General features: G+C 36.6%; 3 protein-coding genes across 6 annotated transcripts; 2 read left to right on the top strand and 1 right to left on the bottom strand.

Annotated features, from left to right (window-relative positions):
• LOC109224021 (hydroxyphenylpyruvate reductase-like) lies at positions 3,706-6,173 on the top strand. Its single transcript, XM_019388557.1, has 2 exons — positions 3,706-4,247; positions 5,430-6,173. The coding sequence occupies exons 1-2, from the start codon at positions 3,825-3,827 to the stop codon at positions 5,946-5,948; spliced, it is 942 nt and encodes a 313-aa protein (XP_019244102.1). The 5' UTR covers positions 3,706-3,824; the 3' UTR covers positions 5,949-6,173.
• On the top strand, positions 6,988-9,523 carry LOC109224019 (hydroxyphenylpyruvate reductase-like). Its single transcript, XM_019388553.1, has 3 exons — positions 6,988-7,490; positions 8,144-8,678; positions 9,228-9,523. Exons 1-2 carry the CDS (start codon positions 7,074-7,076, stop codon positions 8,660-8,662), a joined length of 936 nt encoding a protein of 311 aa, XP_019244098.1. The 5' UTR covers positions 6,988-7,073; the 3' UTR covers positions 8,663-8,678; positions 9,228-9,523.
• LOC109224020 (dynein light chain 1, cytoplasmic-like) lies at positions 8,853-11,734 on the bottom strand. 4 transcript variants are annotated; one of them, XR_002067677.1, is made up of 3 exons: positions 10,434-10,849; positions 9,822-10,030; positions 8,853-9,547 (listed from the first exon to the last, which is right to left on the bottom strand). XR_002067677.1 is itself a non-coding variant. In XM_019388556.1 (3 exons), exons 2-3 carry the CDS (start codon positions 10,569-10,571, stop codon positions 9,884-9,886), a joined length of 285 nt encoding a protein of 94 aa, XP_019244101.1. In that variant the 5' UTR covers positions 10,572-10,607; positions 11,667-11,734; the 3' UTR covers positions 8,935-9,883. The 4 variants fall into 4 exon arrangements, 2 of the variants coding, with proteins under 2 accessions (XP_019244101.1, XP_019244100.1); XR_002067678.1 differs by having other exon boundaries at positions 8,853-9,541; XM_019388556.1 differs by adding an exon at positions 11,667-11,734 and having other exon boundaries at positions 8,935-10,030; positions 10,434-10,607.

Genomic DNA, 22,483 nt, shown 5'->3' with positions numbered 1-22,483 from the left:
CCATGTCAGATCTGTGTGTACAAGAAAATAGGAGTTTTGCTTCTTCTTTTTTTGTGAACTGTGCTAGTTATAGATCTAGAGGAAACTAAAAGTTTAACTAGGAAATCCCTACAGACGGCTTCAAATTGTTTGACCAAAAAGCATAAATCTTGGGCTAAGCTAATTATTTTTATATAATGAGGGATTAAACCTAGTTAATGATAATATCCCTAGATTTATAATCGGTTAACACAGATAACGTAGAACAATGTTGGTGGGGGATTAAATGCAGTGAGCATTTAATATTCCAAACGGTTTGAGTAATGAGAGATAAATACCAAGTAATAAATAACAATAAATGGCATTAGCGTAAATAAATAGAATTATTCACCCAATATTAAATGAGGTGGATGATTCTTCTTTCTGACAATGATGAGTGACAGACAAATTCTAGAATAATGGATATATTCTCGGATCTGATAGAAAAATATTGAATAATGGATGATAGAATCTTAACAAAAAGGCAATGTTTGAATCTTTTCTAGATGAGAGAGTCTTCTTCTCAAAAAATATTCTTATCAAATGAATATTACATGCCTTTCCCCTTATCTCTTTTTCTATTTATTTGGGACTTACCCCCAGTCAACCCTAAAAGTACAAGTACAGAGAATATTCAATGGAATATTCTCCTAAAGATCCTATTATAAAATCTAGCTGTTAATACTGCCCTTGATACTTGACCTCGGCCGTTATTGGTTACCTGGCTATGAGCCCCATTGTTTACTAGTCGACCTCGGCCACATTACTTTCTGTAATACCACTTCATGCTAAATCTCCTTGAGGAAGATTTTGACCTATATGTAAATTTTTTGGAAGCGGCTAAAAAAGGGAGAAATTCAAAAATAGCCAGATTTACAAGTGGTCATTCAAAAATAGCCATAGTTTCAAAAGTAATCGAAATTTAGCCATTTTTCATGTAAAGCTAAATCTAAACGAAAATACTGTTCAAAATCCGAAAAATACTCTAGCATAATATACTGGAATTCCAGTATAATATACTGGAACTTATATTGGAGTTCCAGCATAAGTATACTGGAACTATACTGGAGTTCCAATATAATATACTGGAGTTCCAGTATAATATACTGGACTTCCAGCATAATATACTGGAGTTCTAGTATAATATACCGGTCCAGCATAATATGCTGGAAGTTCATACACCGGTGCTCCAATCTTCAGTATATTATGCTAGAACTTTTTGCGTGTTGGAGTTCCAGCATAATATGCTGGAAGTTCATACACAGATGCACCGATCTTCAGCATGTTATGCTGGAACTTTCCATGTTGCAGCACAACAGTGGCTATTTTTCAATGACTTTGCAAATGCTGGCTATTTTTGAATGACCAGTCCGAAAATTGGCTACCCCGTGCTATTTTTATGCTAAAAAAGTATATACTATTTTCTTCATTCATTTTAAGTACTGATCTGGTCCAGCCTTTACTCAGGTCCATATACGTGTTGGACTAGTTTTGGAGTAAAAAATGCGTGGGGTAGCGACTTTTTAAAATGGTATTTACTTTTTATGCATTTTTAATGCTGAGCAAAAGTAGCCACTAATCTATTAAAATTGATATGAAAAGACGGTGTTACCCTTTCTTCTATCTCTTTTCCTTCCCAAATGGAAATGCATATTAATTTCTCCTTGTGCTTCCTGCAAATTATTAAGTCGTCGTTGTGCCAAAGACTGTATCTTTGTTCCTTACTTTCCTCCTGATGATCCCCACAAGTTTGCCATTGTTCACAAGGTGTTTGGTGCTAGTAACGTTAGCAAGATGTTGCAGGTTTCTCGTTCTTCCTCTCGCCCTTTATACATCCTTCTTATTTAATTCTACTATAATTCGTCAACCCAAAAGAACAACATTAAACCCTTTATTAATTAACTTTCACGTAGGGTTGTGCAACCATTTAAATCTACGTTTCTTTTAAAAGTAAAATAGGGTTGGTTCTGAACTTAGAGTTGAAAGTTCAAAAATTAAGGACACTTGGTCTTTAACTTAGAGTTACAAGCACGGAAGACGGGTAGTCCTTAACTTAGAGTTACAAGCACAAAAATTAAGGACGGGTAGTCTTGAACTTCGAGTTCCAAGTTCAAAAGTTAAGGACAGCTAGTCCTGGACTTACAGTAACAAGCTCATAAGTTAAGGACACTTGGTCCTGAACTTTATGAGCGAAAGGGTATTTTCATCCGGGCGGAAAAAAGTTTATTAAAGCAGTGGCTAAAGACTAAAGACATTTTAAACAGTGGCTTAAAAGTAAATACATATTTTATTACTGGCTAACTGTGTACTTCCCCTAGTTTTGTACTTCCGTGAGATGCTCCGCTCCTCCTGAGCTACATTTGGTCGAATTTTTTTTTTTTACTCTAGTTGACGTATACACTAATTGCATTAATTTATTATTTTTAAGCTGAATTCAAATAAATAATCATATCAATTGATTATAGTTAAATAAAAAAAGTTAGGTAAATAGCATATGCCATGTATATAATTTTGATACACACACGAATTTGGGAATTGGGATAAACAATTAGAGCTTGTTTGGAAAGCCACCTTGGAATTGGATTTGGGTGTAATTGGGTGTAATTACACAGTTTGACATGTTTGTTTGGCCAAGTAATTACTTGGTCAGCATGGAATTGGGGGTAATTGGAGCGGTGTAATTACACTCTCCGATTCTCAAGGGGAATGTGAGAATTAGTGGTAATTACACTATGTAATTACAAGGTTGCTTTTTAATTTTTTTCCTTTTTGTTTTTATTTTAATTTATTTTCTTTAGAACTTTTTATTTTTATTATTTTAATTTTTTAATTTTATTTTTACTTTTTATTTTCTTTTGAAATTTTAAAATATATTTTCTTTGTACATTATTTATCTTTTATTTCTCTATCTTTACTTCTTGTGATTCCATGTAATTGGTTATATTTTATTTTTTATTTATTTTATTATTCTATTTTTTGATACTACACCTCCTAATATTAGAAATAATTAGTCATTAATAAACTTGGCATATAATGAGTGATGCAATTATTATGTGGTTATAAACTTATCATGTTTCGTATCTTAAGTTGCAGTGGGACTTACTATTATTATGTTGGAATTTGACATAAGTTAAACTATTTTATTTTTTTGAATTTTTGAAATTGTGTTATATTCATGGTTCCAATATACTTGTTTTGTAGTATTGACTAACATTGCATGTTGTTCATTTTTTAGTTAGAATTGGTAGATTAGTTTTGTCAAACATTTGAATAATGTTATGACACTATATTTATAAATANTAAAAAAAAAAAAAAATATATATATATATATATATATATATATATATATATATAAATTATTTTAAAAATATTAGTTATAATATATGATTATTAATTAATGTATATTCACGAAAAAATATGCATCTTAAATATCAAATATATTATCATTTATACTTATAAAATCTTATAGGTATATATTTGTTATATTAATTTTTAGTTTTGATAATTACTTAATTTAAAATTTAATCTAACTGTGTAATTATACTTATGTAACCAAACAGTAAATTTGTAATTACACTATAATTACACTATGACAAACAAACAGGCTAACTGTGTAATTACTAGGCCATGTAATTACTAACCTAGTAATTACACCAATTCCGTGGCTTTCCAAACATACTCTTAGTTTCCCTCGAAAGAAAAAGTTCACCATACATAGTGGAAAGCGATCAACCCCTCATTTGTTAGCTAAGCTATAAACAAAAGAGTCCACTTGTATCACTCTTCATACGAACAAGAAGAGAAAAATGGAAAGCATCGGAGTGTTAATGGCGTGTCCTATGTCATCCTACCTAGAACAAGAGCTAGACAAGCGATTCAAGCTCTTCCGCTTCTGGAACTTTCCCCAGAAGAACGAATTCCTCAATCAGAACGCCGATTCCATCCGCGCTGTCGTCGGCAACGCCTTCGCCGGCGCTGACGCTGAGCTCATCGATTCTCTCCCTAAGCTTGAGATTGTTTCCAGTTTCAGTGTTGGTTTAGATAAGATCGATTTGAACAAGTGTAAAGAGAAGGGGATTAGGGTTACTAATACTCCCGATGTTTTGACCGAGGACGTGGCTGACTTGGCTATCGGGTTGATGTTGGCTGTTCTTAGGAGGATTTGTGAATGCGATCGCTATGTTAGGAAAGGGTTGTGGAAGTCTGGTGATTTCAAGTTGACTTCTAAGGTTCGCCAATTTTCCTCCTTTTTTTTTGTTTTCCGCTTTTTATTTTGTCCATCTTATGTCTGTATCACATCATCTGATGTCTATGAGAAAGACATAGATTTTGGAAGCTTTGCTGCCTGAAGCAAAGAGATGGGAAATTTAGCTATAAATAAACGAAAATATTATCTGTGAATTCTTGGCTTTACTCCGGTTATATAAAGGACATGATGTCCGCTTTCCCCCAGATGTAAATTCAACAGTATTGGCGCCTACCGTAGGATGGAATTGTGGCAAGTATGGTTACAGACTCTGACCTATATCTATCAAGGCATCTTATTCTTTGAATTAATGGAATTTTAATGTGCTTGAGGCCAATTAAGTATCTAGTTAGTGATATGGAACTCATAGCTTTTGTGTTGTCAGTTGTCGTTTATTCTTGACAAGAAAATATTAAGACTGTAAACAAATTCTCTATACAAGATAGGTTGTTGTGCCTTTGGTGTAAACTCTCTTAGTATCTGGTCTCGAGGTTTATTTCATGCAGCCTATGGTTTAATATTCACCTTTCTCCTTTTCAACCTTTTTATCCTACCTGCTATGAAAGCTTCTTTGCTTCAATAATACATCTGCGACAATATGTTATCCTTGAGATGCTCGTTGTCTTAGATGGGCCTCAACATTTGAGAAACTATCCATAATAGCCTTTTATTATGTTGCATATTACATTTCATTTTAATATAATTCAATTAATTGTATGGCTGTGATTACATGCAGCAAAAATCAAAGCATTTTTTCATTTGGAAAATTCGATAATGAATATCAGTACGTCTTTGGCTAGCGAAAAACTTGAGTTTCTTTAGAATGAGGCTGTAAAGCATATTGTATCACCATATCAGTTGTAAGTAATTGTTTTGGAGGTGGTGTCACATTAACTGTGAGAAGCTACGGCCACCAGAGTAGCAATTGTGATTGTTCTTAATGGAACTTTTTGGAGCCTTTTTCTGCAGTTATATCTGGCACATGAACCGAGGAAAATGCAACATAATCATTCATTAAATGGTGTATTTACCAGAGATCCAATCTTCTTCGTAAAGTTAAACCCATGAATATCCGATTATTTTTTCTTTGTATTTGCCTGAATTGTATTAACTTCTGGCCACTGGGATGTATTCTAATCTTTACATCTTACTATCTCTTTTGCAGTTTAGTGGAAAATCAGTGGGTATTATAGGACTGGGAAGGATTGGCTTAGCAATTGCTAAGAGAGCAGAAGCTTTTGGCTGCCCGATCAGTTACCACGCAAGATCACAGAAGCCAAATACAAATTACAAGTATTATCCAAGTGTAGTTGAACTGGCTTCCAATTGCCAGATTCTGGTTGTGGCATGTGCATTGACTCCTGAAACTCGTCATATTGTCAACCGTGAAGTCATTGAAGCTTTGGGATCAAAGGGGGTTCTGATTAACATTGGTAGGGGTCCTCATGTTGATGAAAAAGAGCTTGTATCTGCTCTTGTTGAAGGCCGATTAGGGGGTGCTGGTCTTGATGTGTTTGAGAATGAGCCTGAAGTACCTGAGCAGCTCTTTGGCCTTGAGAATGTGGTCCTATTGCCTCATGTAGGCAGTGGCACAGTGGAAACACGCAAGGCCATGGCCGACCTTGTCCTTGGGAACTTAGAAGCTCACTTTTTGAACAAACCGCTGTTAACTCCGGTGGTTTAAGTATATGAACCGCTGCTATTAGTTATTGTTTGGAGGTTACCTTTTGCTGCAGCAACTAGGTTCACTTCATGTAGGAGCACATTGTCTCCTGAACTTTTGGAGCAAATGTTTCGTGATTGTTTGGGTGCTTCAACTTGCTGTCAATCTTTTTATTGGACTATTTCAATACTATCGTCTCTTGAACATAAACATAAGCCTAATAACAATACAAGATTGATGGTTTAATGAGAGAGTTCATTAGAGAATTTGTGATCAAATTGGTGGTATTGATTGATCGGTCACTTTCTAGGTTGGAGAGACTGTCCTGTGATAGTTTTGCAATGATGAGGGGAAGATAAACTATTTAGTAATGCATATTGTCAACTCAACCTTGAATTGAATTGATGCTCGCTTTGAGTGTTTCACTTTTATTATTCAAACTGTCTGGACATTCATGTTGAAGTTATTAAATTGAACAACGGACTGAAGCTCATTGAAAACTCCTCCAAGTTTTAGTGCCAATTCCACTGTATATTGTTTAATGTTTTAGGAGCACAACCTTCCTTTCTTCGTCTAGCCAACCAAAAGTGCTTATACTTTAGAAAAACTAAAGTTGAGTGTGATCCAACTATAACTTGTTGCTGATTTTGTCTTATAAGCATTTTTGGAGTTTATAGATAAGTCGCAAAAAAGTGTTTTAACCAGCATATAAGCTTTATCGGAACACCTTTTGTTGTGTGTGAATAAAGAATTTTTTTTAAAAGAAACAAATCTGAAGACATAACACAGGATACTAATAGCTTGTTTGGCGAAATTTCTAAAATCAGCTTATTTTGAGAAAGTATTTTTTTTCAAAAATATTTTTCTCGAAAGTATTTTTGGTGAGAAATATTTGTGTTTGACTAATTAATTCAAAAAAATACTTCTAAGCAACAATTAGTGTTTGGTCAAGTTTTTAAAAAGCTATTTTTTTTTCTCTAAAATTGCTTCTACTAATACTCAAAGCTCTTTTTTATTTTTTATGCTAAAAGCTTCCAAGCACCTCTATTTAAAATAAAAACAAAAGCAAAAAAGAGCTCTTTCAAAACTTGCGTACTGAAGTGCGAATGAACAAAAAAGAGCTCCTTCTGTCCTAGTAAAGCAAAAATGGAGGGGATAGGGGTATTATTGATGCGTCCGCTGTCCAATTACCTCCAGCAAGAGCTAGCCAAACGTTTCACTCTCTTCAAATACTGGGAAATTCCCTCTGAATCTCTCAAACAACACTCCGACTCCATCCGAGCAGTAGTGGGGAATGGAGTTCAGGGAGCTAATTCGGCGTTGATTGATTCGCTACCCAGATTGGAAATTGTATCGAGTCACAGTTCAGGGCTTGACAAGATTGATTTGGTGAAGTGTAAAGAGAGAGGGATTAGGGTCACTTCCACTCCCGATGCTCTCACCGATGACGTTGCTGACATGGCCATTTTACTCACACTCGCAACATTGAGGAGAATTTGTGAAGCTGATCAATTCGTGAGGAATGGGATTTGGAAGGAAAAGGATTTCAAATTGACCGCTAAGGTATTATTCTTGTACAACTGTTATATCTGATTTTGCCCACTATATACATCTTTTAGCCTTTAAAGTTCGTGCCTTTTGCTTACCAGTTTGCATCTTTAGTTGAATTTAGTTAGAAACAGAGTCAAACGTGCTTTTTCTTTCATTCATTAACTTAATGCTGACAGAGGCAAATTAGTTGTAAACAATAGGAGTAAAATTTTGGCTTTTGTTCAAGATTCTTGGGTTAATGCTTCTAAAACGTGTTCAGAGGCTGCATCCAAGATTTAAACTTGATTGGTTCAATAGTTTAGATTTTTAGGCTGAACTCATTGTACGTTTGAAATTATGGTTTCAGAAATTAATGTTTATTGAAGCTTTAGTACTTTTTCACATATACATTTATGTTCCGTGTTTAAAGTACTATGTTTAGTTGAACCCATAGAGTATAGGCTACATCCGCCTCTAGTCACGTGTTCATCAAATGCCCTAGTTGAAGTCTTGAAGATGGTCTGATGCAATTGAGTCAACCCTATTGCCTGCTTTCCACGATGAACTTGTGTATTTTGAACATATTCTTCTTTTGGAGTACTTAAGCTACCCTTTGACTTTTGCCTATCTAAGCTTTGTTTCTACAAAGAGCTTATCTTGGTTTGCTCTTCATATTTTTCTTTCAGTTTAGCGGCAAATCAGTAGGTATAGTAGGTTTAGGGAGAATTGGTTCAGCAATTGCAAAAAGAGCTGAAGCTTTTGGATGTTCAATCAGTTATCATTCACGTTCACGAAAACCAGAGTCAACGTACACCTATTATCCACGTGTAATCGACTTAGCCTCCAACTGTCAGATCCTCGTTGTTGCTTGTGCCTTAACTGATGAAACTCACCACATTATCAACCGTGAAGTTATAGCTGCATTGGGTCCAAATGGAGTTGTTATCAACATTGCAAGGGGTTCTCATATTGATGAATCTGAGCTGGTATCTGCTCTTGCAGAAGGCAGATTGGGAGGAGCAGGGCTTGATGTGCTTGAATATGAACCTGAAGCACCTGTGCTACTAGCTGGACTTGATAATGTTGTCCTATCACCTCATGTGGCAGCTAGCACTTTGGAGACTCGTAAGGACATGGCTGACCTCGTGGTTGCAAACTTGGAGGCACACTTTTCGGACAAGCCATTACTGACCCCTGTTATTTGACAGTTTCTGGTAAAAGGTATGGTGATCTTGGACATTTTTTGTCATGCATTCTTCCACTTCTATATTCAGGATACTGCATTGGTGCTCAATATAATGTTATCTATGTAGCAAGGATTGGTCTCTTTCTAAATTTAAACATCTGAAAAGCATAAGTTGTAGTTGGAACTTGGAAATGCTTTTTAAGTTCTTGTTTTTTATTAGGTTAAGTGAAATTTCATTAACAGGTGCATCCAGTAGATGCTAAAATTACAAGCTATAGCGAAAAAAGTTAGTTCATGAAAACAATGGACCTTCTATAAACTTCATAGGGTGCTAATATAGTCAAAAAGCTGAACAAAACTATTTACAATGTGGAAATGTCTTTTCCTTACCGCCTCTGCTTATAGATTCTGTGCTTGAGCAATTAACGGAAGATAGTATGTAGTTGCATTGCAGATTATAAGGTAAATTCGCTCAACAATACAGAAATTGAGCACTACTGAGCTAACATCTAAATCAAGATGTAATATATCAATAGGTTCAAACTAATGTCAAATTTTAAGGTCTAGTACATGTCTGTTTTCAGATTCTCAGAAAGAATGTCTGGATCCCCCTCGCAATGAAGCATACACTTCTCGTCATTTCATAAGCCCCTGAACATGTTAATGAACTTGGATTATGCCTGATTGGCCACGAGGATGGTTCACTTCAGCTCTCTTGTGAATGTTTATAGTACGAGTATGCAGTCAAGCACACCAACTATTCAAGTTTGAGAGCCAAGATACAGTGGTTGAATCTCAGGCAATGTTCAGCTCAATGTAAGGACCACTTTAGTTTGAACAATTTCTCATCTTTTGAGTATTCAATCAACTATCTGCTATATATCCTTGCTTATGTGAACTGCTCCTATGCCAGATAGAGGTAAATATTGAGAACACCACACATTACTAATTTAATCATGGATATACGAGGAACTTAAAAGCAATTCCACTGGAAGATACAGAGTTCTTACTTCTTAGCAGCTAGAAGAAAAATGTGAAAGATCCATGCAGATGTCAACTACCAATATTTACATTATCATCTATCCTTTTTAGTAGATATTTGCTTGTGGAAACTGAAAAACAAATCGAAGCCAAAAAAAGGGGAGGGTTCTTGGAGAGAGAGAGAGATTAAGAATGACCTAAAGAATAATTACAGATCCCATTTTCATCTCAATCGTCCACCTTTCTTGAAAAGCCAACATCAAGGAGAAGTGGCTCCTTTAAAGATGAGGAAGTTTAGAGTCTCCAAGGTGAAATAGATAAATGTTCCCTTAGTATGAGTGAAAAAACAGCCGAATTTTGACCCCACCACACACTGCCAGCCACCCCCATATTTCTTGTCAAATTCCTGCATATATTATTACAAAGATGTTACGAACATACAATCTGAGCTAGAAGAAAGAATGTAAAGGTAAGACATAACATATTTATGTAATTAAGTGTGCTCTAATCTCTATAACAGCTTAAGCTTTTATATGAGATGATCATCTAATTCATCAGAGCAAGCCAGGATGTGGCCTGGGTTCAAATTGCACCGCTATCCAAAAGCAAAAATATTTTCACGTGTTTGACCCATACAAATTACTAAGATCACACCTGAGGGTCATGTTGAAACATAATAGTATAATTAAAAAAATAAAAATGCACTCTTTTTAACCAGCTCGGCTTTAGAGAAGATGGTCATACACTTCAAACCGTAAATTAGAGAAAATGGCAGTCTTTTGTGGGTTAAAAAATGATTGGAATATTACCTTCTTTATGTGAGCAGCAATAGATTTGCAGTCCAAAACATCATAAAGATCCAGAGCTTGAGAAGCCCAACGCATGGCTTGGATCTGCATCTTCAATGGCATATCTGTATCTTCAATCACAGCTTTTCCTTCCAACATATTGTCAACTTCCTTTGTCTTTCTCTATCTATTGCTCTGAAGTAGAATATCCCAATTTAGCTAGTAGAAGCAGACTCAGTAATTTATAACTAGCTTTGGTGTTTAAAATCAAGAAATGAAGAAAGGAAGCAAGAATATGAAAGGAGTGAGTAGAACACTAAAAAGATTTGTATAGAAAATCTTTTGTCACAATTCCTTTTTCAGCTAAAGTGTAAAGGTGACATATTCTATATACATCTTGTGCTGACACATACGACTGTGTCTTGTTCTTACTCACCTAAAGCATATTTTAACCTTATTCTATTTCCTAACTTTCTCTCTCTTTGTCATGCCCTAGTGGATAATGATGTTGAGGATTGAGCTGACCATATCTAAACTATAATTCGTGCTTTACATGATCTCTTTTTCTTTATCAAAATTATCAAATTATTGCTGCCAAAATTTTCTTTGAACACTAATTTACTACTCCTGATGGGCGATGGCTCATCCCCCACCCAATTCTGCTTCATTTTTCATTATTTAGAAGTAGACAGCAGCAATTTCATACTTTTTCTTGTTGACATTCATATGTAACGGCTTCTGAATTCGCAAAAGATAGTTTCTGACAGACTTATTCTTATCTTTTTTATTCAAAAAATTCATGTAAAAAATATTACAACTCACAATATTTATCCTTTACAGAAATTTTAATCAAATGAAAAATTATTCAAACCTTAAATACTAGAGTAATAGAAAATCGTTCTTTTGGACGCTGGACTGGAAAACGTGTCCCAGCCAAAATCCTCTGCATCAACCAGGGTTATCTATATCGTATTTCTGAGCCCAAAATGACCAAAACAGAAAATTAATAGAAATAACAACTCTAAATTACCAAAAACAAAAGAAAAAGACTAACACCCCACGCCGATTTGTTTACTACTCAAGAAAATCATAGGCATGAACAAGGATCAAATTTAGAACCCAATAAATAGTCGAAGAATAATTATACGACATTTAGTATCAATGGTGGAGTTAAGAATTAAAATATAAAAAAATAAATACACGAAAAAGTTAAGTGAATTTAACATATATACATTAATTATCTATCCACATTACAATTTTCCGGCAAGAGGTGGCTCCGCTTCCAGTGCTAAATAAATTGTAGTATGAACATGGAATCCAAATTGGCAACTCCACACACAACAGCCCCCCCCCCCCCCCCTCCCCCGGTTATATGTAAGGAGATGAAAGCCCAATAAACACGTATTGTTGCTTCTCGCAATATAGTCTTGTTTTCTTCAAGTAAAAGAAACTTTTTATGTAATTCTTTTATCCCATGTCTTAACGCATAACTATTGCCGTCAATTTTGTCTCTCTTTTTAGTTTATCTATTAGTGATATTGATTAATGAATTTACAAGTGCAGATAATCGGTCTATTGTGATATGCCCATGTGGCAAGCTGTGTACAGCTGGCTGCCAGCTAGATGCCAACTAAGGTGTCTTAAGTTAGTTGTAATTAGTTGTAAGAAGTAATTAGTTGTTATTAGGCGGTTAGGATATTTGTATATAAATATCTGTTAGTGGCAATGAAATAGTAGGCTTCCACTTTCTTCTTCTTCCTCTGCAGTTCATTTCCTTTTTCTCTTCTCTTTAGAACATTCTAGATCATTGATGCTCAGAATTAATGGAGTGATTGCAGTATTTTGGCATGGTATCAGAGCATTGATCCACAAGTAGATGTTCGAGGTTCACGATTGAAGATTAACAGTGAAGGAATCGAATCAAAATCTGTTCATTTTGCTCAGCTATGGCGGAAAAACTTTCAGCTGATAAACTCATCTACACTCATCCCCTGTTCATGAATCCAGGAGATACACCTGGTATGATATTGATTCCCGTGAAGCTCACTGGATCGGAGAATTATGAAATGTGGAGCAGATCGATGCGGATTGCTCTCATGGCGAAGAGGAAATTAGGGTTTGTAACTGGTACCTGTAAGCGAGAATCCTTTGAGGTAGAGTTGCATGAGCAATAGGACACTTGCAACCGACAGTCCTCTCATGGATCATGAACACAGTATCAGTTGACCTCCTCAGTGGAATTGTGTATGCATCTGACTCTTACGCTGTTTGGCAGGACTTACAAGAGCGATTTGACAAAGTGAATCGCATGAGGATTTTTCAAGTTCATCGGCAAATGCGACACTATCACAAGGTACTAATTCAGTCTTTGTGTATTTTTCAAAATTGAAGGAATTGTGGGCTGAATATGATGCAATGGTACCTCCACCCGGTTGTGATTGTGCTAAGTCGAATGATTATATTGAACACTTCTATCAACACAGATTGTTGCAATTTCTTAGTGGTCTAAACGACTCGTATGACCAAGCTAGAAGGCAAATCCTGTTAAAAACAACTGTACCCACACTTAATCAGGCTTATGCTATGATGTTGAAGATGAAAGCCAACACTCTGTTGGTTTGAATGTATCTGCTGAGAAAGGAGATCCAATGGCTATGCAGATGAATCGTGGACAGACTTATAAAGGAAAGAAGCCTTTTTTAGTGTGTGTGTGTCTATTGCAATATGAAGGGGCATTCAAAGGAGAATTGCTATAAGCTAGTTGGATATCCTACTGATTTCAAGCAAAGGAAGAAAGGACCCTATGGAAATGGAAATGCTGCTTATGGGAGTGGAAATGTTGCAGGTTTAGCTGGTTATAGAGCTCCAACTAGATTTGGAGGACAATCTGGGAATGGTAGACAACCATTTGCTGCTGTGAACAACACCTCCAGCAACATGGAAGGTCAGACACAAGCACAACACAGCCTTGAAGGAATGTTAGAAAGGAAAATTCCTCACTTCACTGAGGAGCAGTACAACCAGATTCTCAACTTGTTGAACAAGGACACAGGGGACAACACTTAGGTTAACATGACAGGTAATGATATATATTGTTTCTTGTCGAAATTGACAAATGATGAATGGATTGTTGATTCAGGAGCATCACATCATGTAGTATCAAACAAAGATATATTAGAACCAGATCATTTGTCAAGGTCACACACATGTGACAAGTACATTTACCTACAGGAGCTAAGGCAACATAACACATACTGGTGAAGCTTCCTATTTGATAACAAGAGAATTACAAATGTGCTATTTGTGCCAGATTTTAAGTACAATTTATTATCTGTGTCAAAATTGACAAAGGAACTTATGTGTTCAGGAGACTTTTTCCCTCACTTCTGCTCTTTCAGGAGCTTTACAGTGGCAGGGTGAAGGGGATTGGTAGAGAAAGAGGTGGCCTTTACATCTTTAAGAGGGGACATGGTAGTGATGAAGATACAGGACACAGAATAATGGCAATAGCTTGTAAGGAGGACTGCAGCTTATGGCACAAGAGGCTGGGTCACCCTTCCTTGTCAGCAATGAAATATATGAAAATTGTACATAGTAATGTGGATATTACTTTGATAAATAAGTGTCCAGTTTGTCCTTTAGCAAAACAGACTAGATTGGTGTTTCTTACTAACAGTTCAAGAGCTGATTCTATATTTTGTCTTGTACATATGGACCTTTGGGGACCTTATAAAAAACCAACATTTGACAAAAAGTACTATTTCTTGACTGTGGCTGATGACTATTGTAGATATACATGGATTTACTTACTGCAACTTAAAACAAAAGTTATAGTTAGTATCAAGTCTTTCCTTGCTAGGGTTAAGACTCAGTTTGGAGTCATAGTAAAGGTGATCAGGACTGATAATGGAACAGAGTTCTTCAACTCACAATGCAGCTCATTGTTTCAAGATCCGGGGATAGTTCATCAGAGTAGTAGCTGTGTGCATACACCCCAACAGAATGGGATTGTAGAAAGGAAGCACAGACACATTCTAAACATAGCTAGAGCATTGAGATTTCAATCTAGAATGCCAATCAGATACTGGTGTATTTGTATTCAGACAGCAGTATATTTGATGAACAGACTGAATTCTGCTGTGATCCAACGAAGAAGTCCCTATGAACTTCAATACAAGAAGAAGCCTTCCTTAACACATATGAGAGTCATTGGGTGTTTGTGCTATGCAACCAATGTACTCAAAGGAGGCAAGTTTGGAGAAAGAGCTAGAGCTGCAATGTTGATGGGATATTCAGAGACTCGGAAGGGTTATATACTTCTGGACCTCCACACACATCAATTCTTTGTGAATAGAGATGTCATATTCAAGGAAAATGAATTTCCTTTTGCCAAAGCATCCATCACAGTTCAGGCTGAAGTCCATGACACTCCTGCTCCTATGGAGCAGCACAACTTGTTTGATGATTGTTTTGCAGGTGAGGAACATTCAAATAGCAATTTTGATCAAGGATCTGATGCTGGGGCACAAGATTATGCCATTGAAAATGATATTGATGAGCAGAGTGGTTCTAGTGCAGAACAGGTACCCTTACCTACTAATGAAGAGCAACTGCTGACAGATACAGGTGCAGCCTCATCTCTTGAGGAGTTGCAGGTTGAGGAGGGTGTAATGACACATGATCAACCTACAACTCTCAAGAGGTCTGCTAGAACAAGTAAACAACCCATCTGGATGAAGGATTATGTGATTCAAGGTGACAAGACTAGGACCAAACATCCCATCTCCAATTATCTGTCTTATGACAAGGTTACACCAGCTTATCAAAGCTATCTTGCCAAGTTCTCCACCTTAATTGAACCTCAGACCTTCAAGGAAGCAGTTAAGGATGAAAGATGAGTAGAAGCTATGAAGCAGGAGATTAAAGCCTTGGAAGAAAACAAGACCTGGGAGGTAGTGACACTTTCTAAGGGCAAGAACACAGTTGGTTCAAAGTGGGTATATAAAATCAAATACCAAGCCAATGGTGAGGTTGAAAGATTTAAGGCAAGGCTAGTTGCAAAGGGCTACAGTCAAAGAGAGGGATTGGATTATCATGACACCTTCTCCCCTGTGGTCAAGATGGTCACAGTAAGGACAGTGATTGCATTAGTTGTCTCTAAGGGCTGGAATATGTATCAAATGGATGTGTATAATGTATTTTTGCAAGGTGATCTGTATGAAAAGGTTTACATGGAAATGCCATAAGGATTCAGGAGACAGGCGGGCAGAAAGTTTGTAGGTTGCTCAAGTCCTTATATGGACTAAAACAGGCATCCAGGCAGTGGAACATCAAACTAACAGATGCACTAGTAGAAGCAGGCTTTATGCAGAGCAGCTACGACTATTCATTGTTCACCTTAAAAAGGGCAAAAAATGTGGTGATTGTTTTAGTGTATGTGGATAATTTACTCATCACTGGAAGCAGCACTGAGTTGATTGATGAGGCTAAAGGAGTGTTGCATAGAAAATTCAAACTAAAAGATCTGGGAGAGCTCAGGTATTTCCTGGGCATTGAAGTCTTGAGGTCTAAGTCAGGTGTCATCCTAAATCAAAGGAAGTATGTGTTGGAGTTGGTTTCTGATCTAGGCCTAAGTGGTGCTAGGGTAGCCAACACACCTTTGGAATGTAATCTGAAGCTAACAACTGTGGAGTTTGATGAGGCAGTTGGAGTCAAAGGTGATGGAATACTGGAAGACATCAACAAATACCAGAGGTTGATTGGGAGACAAATGTATGTCACTATCACAAGACGTGATATCAACTTTGCAGTCAGTTCATGCAAGCACGAAAGCAGTCACACTGGGAGGCTGCAACAAGGCTGGTTAGGTATCTAAGAGGCACAGCAGGTCAAGGAATTTTGATGCAGGCTACAGAAGTCAATGAGTTGACATGTTGGTGTGATTCAGATTGGGCATCATGCCCAAACACAAGCAGGTCAGTAACAGGATATGTTGTGAAACTTGGGGACTTTGATCTCTTGGAAGTCAAAGAAGCAACAGACAGTATCTAGAAGTTCAGTAGAGGCAGAATACAGGAGCACGGCATCAGCAGTAGCAGAAATCACTTGGTTGTTGGGGTTGTGCAAAGAGCTAGGCATTGAAACTAGAGAACCAATAATAGTGCACACTGACAGCAAGGCTGCTATGCAAATTGCAGCCAATCCAATTTTCCACGAACGAACGAAGCATATAGAGATTGGTTGTCATTTCATTAGAGACAAGATTAAGTGTGGAATGATCAGGCCTGTGTATGTTCCTACAAAGGATCAATTAGCAGATCTCTTGACAAAAGGATTAAGTCATGCAGCACATGTCCATCCATTGAGCAAGCTGGGAGTGTTGAACATTGTGCACCCTCCAGCTTGAGAGGGAGTATTGTGATATGCCCATGTGGCAAGCTGTGTACAGCTGGCTGCTAGCTAGATGCCAATTAAGGTGTCTTAAGTTAGTTGTAATTAGTTGTAAGATGTAATTAGTTGTGATTAGGTGGTTAGGATATTTGTATATAAATATCTGTTAGTGGAAATGAAACAGTAGATTTCCACTTTCTTCTTCTTCCTCTGCAGTTCATTTTCTTTTTCTCTTCTCTTTCGAACATTCTAGATCATTGATGCTCAGAATTCATGGAGTAATTGCAGTATTTTGGCACGGTCCAATTGCATCCTTATTCGTTTTTTTCTCTTTGGAGTTTGTTTATCACATGTTTTGAACCTTAAACTTTTATTTAAGAAGTGCTGATATCAATTAAGCAACAACCAATATTTCTTTGATATTCAATTTAACACTCCATTGTAAAAATGACATAGACACGTTTAAGATCACAATATTCTAAGTATTTTCGTAAATTATATATGTTTGACCAAAAAGTGGTATGCTCTTTGTTAAACTAATTAATGAGAAAACAAAGGATAAATCTTAACCAAGGATAATTAACTCTAGATTGAAGCACGTTAAATACGAGAATAGAATATAATCAAGCTTATAACCCTTTCTAAAATTATAAAAGATATTGAATATAAACGACAGGCTTACATTCTTGACGTATTGTTCCGTAATGAAAGAACAAAGAAGAAAAAGAAGGAATGCCATTGATAGCTACGGGATCTATCTTTATTGATTCAGCAATGATGGTTACAAAGATTTGCAACCAAGATATATATATATATATATATATATATATATATATATATATATATATATAATAAGTATTCCCTTTTGTCCAACGGTCCTTAGCCAGAATACCCTCATCCCTTGATTGTACTTTACTTCGCCCCCTTTCCAGGAGACAATTCCCCCCCCCCCCCCCGTCTTCTTCCTTCCTATATATATATATACATATATTATAAGTATTCCCTTTTGTCCAACGGTCCTTAGCCAGAATACCCTCATCCCTTGATTGTACTTTACTTCGCCCCCCTTAAGAATCACAACATGTACTTTTCCGTACAAGCTTTCTGATGGCTCGATCTCGGCAGCGGCCAAAATACTCGTCGTTATTACGCCTTGTGAATACGACCACGACTTAGTCGATCCCTTGCCATTCCTTTTAGCACTAATCTACGTATGATCAGATTTTGACCATACAACATACACATTTAATTTGAAAGCATAAGATTCAAAAAAAATCTTCAATTTTTTAGTTGTCCACATATTCTCGTTATTTTCTTTTCCTTTTTCTTGTTAAATTGTCCAAACAGGAAATTGGTCATCTACTTCTAAGTAGGGGTGTTCATGGTTCGGTTTGGATCGGTTTTTCCCTTAAAAAAAATCAAACCAAGTAAGTCGGTTTTTCAAATATTAGAATCAAACCAAACCAATTAAGTCGGTTTTTTCTCGATTCGGTATATGTCGGGTTTTGTCGGGTTTTCAGTTTTTTCTTAAATATAAGACATACGCTACCAAACACATATTCCGGCGAACACTATCAAATCAATTGCCTTTTGAGAAATCTATTATTTACCAAGATATATTAATGATAATTAAATCAAACAGTGATGAATAATTTAAGGACTCAATTAAAAATATATTATTTTTAACACGAGATGGATTCTTACACTTAACAAAAGAAAACTACCAATCAAACTAGAATGTAAAGGTAAAGAACTATACTAAAAGTGCAAACTATTAACATTTTCCATTAAATTATTGAAACTTTGTATAAAAATGGAAAAATTACGCTCAAATACAATTGATACCATGATGCTACCAAAATTGGCCCATATTTTTAAATGCTACCAAAACTAGCCCACATTGTATATGATATGTAAAAATTAATTCACCCTTTAACCCTAGTAGTTGCTAACAAGAAAACAAATGATAAAAAGACTTTACCCTCGTCTTCTTCGCTGCCTCCTCACTCTTTCCATCATCTTCTCCACCAGAAACCCCTTCCCTTTTCATCGTCTTCCATTACTCTCTGTTCCTATCTTTTCACAGAAAATATTTTCTCATCTATTTCATTTTTTTCTTTGTCACACCACACAAGTTGTNTATATATATATATATATGGAGAGAGAGAGAGAGAGAGATGGAAGTTTCCAGATCTGTTGTTAGAAACTAAGCGTCCACCAGACTGTATAGCGAACCAGGTTCTCTATGAGTTTCCATTGAAAATACTAATGAACCAAGCTGTATAGCGATCTGGTCCTGTATCAGTTCCCATAGTGCTAACTACTGAACCAATATGTAAATGAGACACATGATAAGTTCCTACTGTATAGAGAACCAGATTCTCTATCAGCTCCCACTGTAAGCAACAAACTGTAAAACCAACCAGTATAGGGAATCAGGTTCTCTAATTGTTCCACAGTAGCTCGGCAGTAAGTAAAGAACACGGAGGATTTTTACGTGGAAAAATCCCAACTCAAGAGGACAAAAACTACGACCTACACTTGTAGGCTTTCAACTTCACTAACTTGCAAACACTTATTACAAGCCACTTTGTAATGACTCTATTACAAAGGATTCAACTCAACTAACTTGTGGTACTCTCACCACAAGCCACTTTGTGACTCTCTAGTTNCTACATGAAAGTTTGATACTTTCTTCTCTCTTCTCTTCTTCTTGTTTTTCTTATTTTTTTTATATACATTATTATATATTTCATATATAAAGTTATACATTATTATATATATAATGTACATGTACAATTAAAACTAAAATTAAAATGTTTGTATTTATTCTTACTTTTTCTCGGAAAATCTATATATAAAATCAATTTATTTGTTTTTTTTCTGCCAAATTATAGACTTGCAGCAATTTTTTTTTTATTTCTACCATTTGAAACTTGGGGAAGAAACAAATATAAGATTTGACAAAGATCCTTCAATTAAATTAATAGTTCTAAAATATATCACTATTCTCATTTTATCATCTAAACAGTCTAAGTCTCCTCTATAATTGTAGATGTTTCTATTGCTTCCACTTCTACACAATTTTACATTAAGAAAAGCAAATTCAAATATAAAAGCCTTACGTGTTTTCAGAAAATAAATGCCACCATTGAAGTAGATTGTTTCAATTGGAATATGTACAAAGCGTAGGAATTTATGAAGAAGGAATAATAGTAGTAGCTGGTGGTGTAAAAAAGCTTGTTTCGGACCTTAGCCTTATCTTTGGGCTATAAATTTGTAAAGTTGTGATAATAGGTGAATTTGACTATAATCACACCATTAAATAATCATCTTCTTGTGTAGTTTTAATGCTAAAAGTGATGACAAAATGCTCTTATTAGTGCTTTTCATGATTTGTAGGTGATATATGTATAAGGAAGGCTAAGGAGCAGTTTTGGAATTAAAAGTGATGAAAAATAGGCCAACTGTGAAATTTCCCAAGTGAACCATGCAAAACAGGCCGAAGATTCAGAGTACTGGATCCACCGCGGTTCCACCGCGACCGCGGCAGAACCGCGGTGGGAAGCAGCTTCAGAAGATCAGAGAATCCGTGAGGGTGTTTGGCCGCGCTTCTACCGCGACCGCGGCAGAACCGCGGCAAGCGCAGAAACTACAGGGACCAAAGTGTCAATTACGGGATTTTTAGACCTAAACCCTATTTAAAACATTAGACTTCGCCCAAGAGAGGATGTATTGATTTTTAAGGTTTCTTAGCAAGGAAAACCACTGGGAGAGAATACTCTAAACATCTTTCTTCTTTTCTTTTGATTTTTATGATGAATTCAATCTTAGTTTATTTTCCCATAGCCATGAGTAGCTAAATTCCTTGTCTAAGGTTTTGATGGAACCTATTGGGTGATGAACTTCTTATTTATGTGAATACAAATTGCTAGTTTAATCTCTATTTGTTCAACTTCGTGTTCGTTGTAGTTAATTGACAGGATCCTCAATTAGCTGTGCCTATTTAGTGTGCATAACTTGGAAAAGAGTGCATATTTAGGGTATTGTTGAACAACACCACGCCTAGATTATTAGAGGAATCTATAATTGCGGGTTTTACGGCGGGATTAGGGATAACGAAGCCTTGGGTGTAATCTAAAGTGAATTGTGCTAAATAAAGTAAGCTAGTGTATCTCGGGAGAGTGCAATAGTAGATTACTGTGATTACTCGGGAGAGATTTGCGGTAAGATTAGCGTTCATGATTGATAGAGATGTGTGGGTAAATTTGTATGAGCATAAACAGAAGGGATTCCATCAATAGGGGAAATCATTGCCTTAGCTTTTCCTCATAATTGTTTACAACCTTATTAATTTAGTTTACAGCCATTTAGTTACTTGCAAGCTAGTTGTTAAAGAACACTCAACTGAGATTTGAATATTTGGGAAGCTGGTTCTGAAGAATTAGTGGGTCTGAAGATAGTGGTTGATAGGTTAACTCTCTGTGGATTCGACCCTGGGCGTAATACTCGGGTTATATTTGCAACGTCCGCAAAGTCCTTTTTATAAGGCATAGTTGGGCGTGATCAAATTTTGGCGCAGTTGCCAGGGAGTTAACGGAATTATCAATTGCCATTGACAGAAATACAAGGATTCTTATTGTAGTCAGTCTTCTCTCTACCAACTTTTTCATTGAAAATTTGACGGTTGTTGATCTGGGTGCGCAGGTGTATGCCTAGAAATTCTACGAGGGCTGGAGAACTACTTGAAGGACTCTCAGACCCCGAGAAGACATTCCGGACATTGAATCGTGCCAACAAAAGACTTCAACAATCCCAACAAACACACCAATTCGAAATTGACATGGGCGACATAAACGATCCCAACGGGAACGTCAGGAATGAGCAATTGGCACCTCTTGTGCCTGAGGGTGCACTATATGACTGGGCACAACCCACAGCTGACAATTTGGCCACTGCCATTATTGTGCCCGCAATACAAGCTGAATCGTTCCAGATCACAAATAACATGCTACACTTGTTGCAGAACAAGGGACTCTTTTCTGGGACACAAACAGAAGATCCTCAGCAGCACTTAAAGAACTTCCTGTCTATATGCAAAACTCAAAGGCAACCCAACGTGACTCCAAAAGCAATCAGGCTATTATTGTTTCCATTCTCGGTGACAGGAGCTGCTCAGGTTTGGCTAAACTCGCTTCCCATAAACTCTATAGCAACTTGGGATGAGTTGGTCAAGCAATTTCACAACAAGTTCCATCCGCCCAACAAAACTGCTCAACAAATTGATGAGATTGTGAGCTTCAAACAGAAACCAATGGAGACACTACACGAGACTGGGGCAGGTTTAAAGGAATGTTGGTTATGTGTCCTCACCATGGTGTTCCAGAACAGATGTTGGGACAACGGTTTTACATGGGACTGTCAGACAGCTTGAAGAATATCGTTGATGCCTCGGCTGGTGGGGCATTCTTGAGCAAGACTTGGAGAGAAGGTCAGAATTTGCTCGACAAGATGGCGCAGAATTCGGGTTGGACATCTAGGAATGCACCTATCACTCCAGTGGTGCACTCAGTGCCTCTTGATCCTTCTAATACAATGGCTGAAAATATGGCGACTCTCTTGACACAAATGAGCATCCTCACCAAAAAGGTGGAGGAATCAGGGCAGAAGCAACAGGTTCA

The sequence above is a fragment of the Nicotiana attenuata genome, chromosome 3 (genome assembly GCF_001879085.1).
Source record: "Nicotiana attenuata strain UT chromosome 3, NIATTr2, whole genome shotgun sequence".
NCBI classification, from domain to species: domain Eukaryota; kingdom Viridiplantae; phylum Streptophyta; class Magnoliopsida; order Solanales; family Solanaceae; genus Nicotiana; species Nicotiana attenuata.
The sequence above is the reverse complement of the archived record's forward strand: the minus strand, read 5'-3'. Positions and strand labels throughout refer to the sequence as shown.